We start from the raw sequence: 2,898 nt of genomic DNA, 5'->3' as shown, positions 1-2,898 counted from the left end.
TCGGAGACTAATATGTCTTTCAGGGAACCACTCAAAGTCCCAATCACCTTTTACTTTTCATAATTAGCGAACAAAAGCTAAAGTAATTAGTCATGATAGCAATTGCATGATCTCAGACTCAAGCCACTTTTTGTCCCACAAATGTTCAACATCATCGAGTGCCTAAGTCTCTCCCATTCTTCTGATCATTATTCTTACATGCGGTTAGGTCAACCCTTAGAAGGACAATACGTTTTATCGTAAGCTAAAACAATAAATTTTAAAGATAGAAATAGATATTTGATAATATTTAATAAACACATTTTTTTATTAATGAGTAGTCGTAGGAAGTAAAAGATACCATTTGACTGGTTTCTCACACAATAATAACACCAACACTTGTTTAAAGTCTCGTAATCAACCACCGATGAAAGTAGCTAGCTAGATACCTCACTCATCACAACTACCTTTCGGCTTTCCCAAGACCAAAAACCACAATCACCAAACACTAATATAAATAAATCAAACGTTGCTATTTTTTTTCACCCTAAAGCACAAAGCTTATGATACTATCTCATTCTTAAACAAACAACATGCAATTCAATGCCAAAACAAGTTTCTTCAAATCATCCAAACCTTCTCCTATTTTCACTTCATTTTCTTAATCAAATAACCTTTACGTGAATCCTTATCATCTCAAAATAAAAACCCCATTCATTCCCAAATTCTCATAGCTTCACCCAATGGAACCTCTTACTTACCTCTTCTTTCCTTTTTTTCTTCTAGGCTGTTTCTCTCCGTTAACACTCTCGAGAACCACACGGCACACTCCCAAAACGACACTCCTAGACGTCGTTTCCTCGCTTCGAAACGCCCACAATGCCGTTGCTTCACCCCATTACCACCCTCTCCAACAACAGCAAGAACCCTCTCCTCTATCGTCGTTCGCTGTTCAGCTACATTCCCGTGCCTCAATTCAAAAACCCTCCCACAACGATTATAAATCCCTAACCCTTTCTCGTCTCGAACGCGACTCGGTCCGAGTCAGGGCTCTGCAAACTCGTTTAGATCTTGCTCTGAACCGCGTCTCGAACTCGGATCTCCTCCCGGCCGAGTCACGCCCCGAGTTCGAAGCCAACGCGCTCCAGGGCCCAATCGTCTCGGGAACTAGTCAGGGAAGCGGTGAGTACTTCCTCCGAGTTGGAATCGGAAAGCCAGCTAGTCAAGCCTACGTGGTTCTTGACACAGGAAGCGACGTCAGTTGGATCCAATGCGAGCCATGCTCCGAATGCTACCAACAATCCGACCCGATATTTAGCCCGCTTTCGTCCTCTTCCTACTCGCCGATCCACTGCGACACCCCGCAGTGTAAATCCCTCGACCTCTCCGAGTGCCGCAACGGAACCTGCCTCTACGAAGTCTCATACGGGGACGGATCTTACACTGTGGGCGAGTTCGCAACGGAGACCGTCACTCTCGGCGCGTCGGCAGTATCCGGCGTCGCCATTGGCTGCGGCCACAACAACGAAGGACTATTCGTTGGCGCAGCTGGTCTGCTCGGTCTCGGCGGCGGAAAGCTCTCGTTTCCGGCGCAGGTCAATGCGACTTCGTTTTCGTACTGCCTCGTGGACCGTGACTCCGACGCCGTTTCCACTCTTGAATTCGACTCGCCGATGCCGCGCAACGCTGTCACCGCGCCGCTGTTGCGGAACCCCGAGCTCGACACGTTCTATTACCTCGGCTTGAAAGGAATCAGCGTCGGCGGAGAGACTCTACCGGTACCTGAGTCAAGCTTTGCTGTCGATGCCACCGGAGGAGGCGGCATCATTGTCGATTCCGGCACGGCCGTGACAAGGCTACGGAGCGAGGTGTACGACGCGCTCCGCGACGCGTTCGTGAGGGGGGCGCAAGGGTTGCCGAAGGCGAACAGTGTGTCGTTGTTCGACACGTGCTATGACTTGTCGTCGAGGAACACTGTGGAGGTGCCGACGGTGTCGTTTCATTTTCCTGAGGGGAGGGAGTTACCGTTACCGGCGAAGAATTACCTGATACCGGTTGACTCGGTGGGGACATTTTGCTTCGCGTTTGCAGCAACGACGTCGTCGTTGTCAATCATTGGAAACGTGCAGCAACAAGGGACACGTGTCGGTTTCGATATTGGTAATTCGCTCGTTGGATTCTCTGCCAACAGCTGCTAATGAAAAGGGTGGGTGTAAGCGTATGACAGAAGAATCTCGTGATTACTTTTATTTGTATTTAAATTAATTTAATATTTTGTTTTTTCTAATTTGTAATGTAACGGTGGGTAAGGGTAACTGGGTAAAAGCATTTCTTTTTTCAATTGTAACGTGTGAGCCATTTGGATAAGGTACAATGTAAGTTGGGCCAGCTGAATGGTGCTAAATTGTAGAATGAGTGAGGAAGTTGTGCTTATGCAATGGCAAGGGTTGCCTGAGAATTACTTTTAAAACACGAATTATAAATTTAAAACAAATAAAACAAATATATGCTTTTTTTTATTTATACAAATGGTATTTTAAATTACAGTATCTTTATTTTATTTTCTTAAAATTGAACCTAAAAAGATAAAAATAAAGCCCATATGATGGTAAAAGAAGTGCTTTATTGTTGTGGAGATGACAGAGATTAAAGACACACAAATACACCGGTCAAGCAAGTCACGGGTTTTCCGTTTCTCAGGGCCAAATGGAAATAGCTTCTTTAACGTCACATATAATTTAAAATTGTGAAAATGATATAGCGAATAAAATTATTTATTTTCTTTTAGGCATTCTTCTCTTTTGAATAGATTTGAGAGAGAGTAATTGAGAAGATTTGAGAGAATTTGAAGATAATTTTTTGTTGTTGTTTATTTAAATAGATTTGCAGATAGTGAGAGTGGATTTGGATGTAAATTTT

At 44.1% G+C, this 2,898-nt stretch overlaps 1 protein-coding gene across 1 annotated transcript; it reads left to right on the top strand.

The window, feature by feature from the left end:
• Nucleotides 1-364: 364 nt before the first annotated feature.
• LOC106776367 (protein ASPARTIC PROTEASE IN GUARD CELL 1) lies at nt 365-2,482 on the top strand. The gene has a single exon (XM_014663804.2). The coding sequence runs from the start codon at nt 723-725 to the stop codon at nt 2,175-2,177; it is 1,455 nt and encodes a 484-aa protein (XP_014519290.1). The 5' UTR covers nt 365-722; the 3' UTR covers nt 2,178-2,482.
• The last annotated feature ends 416 nt before the right edge of the window (nt 2,483-2,898 follow it).

Source organism: Vigna radiata, chromosome 11 (genome assembly GCF_000741045.1).
Source record: "Vigna radiata var. radiata cultivar VC1973A chromosome 11, Vradiata_ver6, whole genome shotgun sequence".
NCBI lineage: Eukaryota > Viridiplantae > Streptophyta > Magnoliopsida > Fabales > Fabaceae > Vigna > Vigna radiata.
This window is presented reverse-complemented; position numbering and strand designations above follow the sequence as displayed.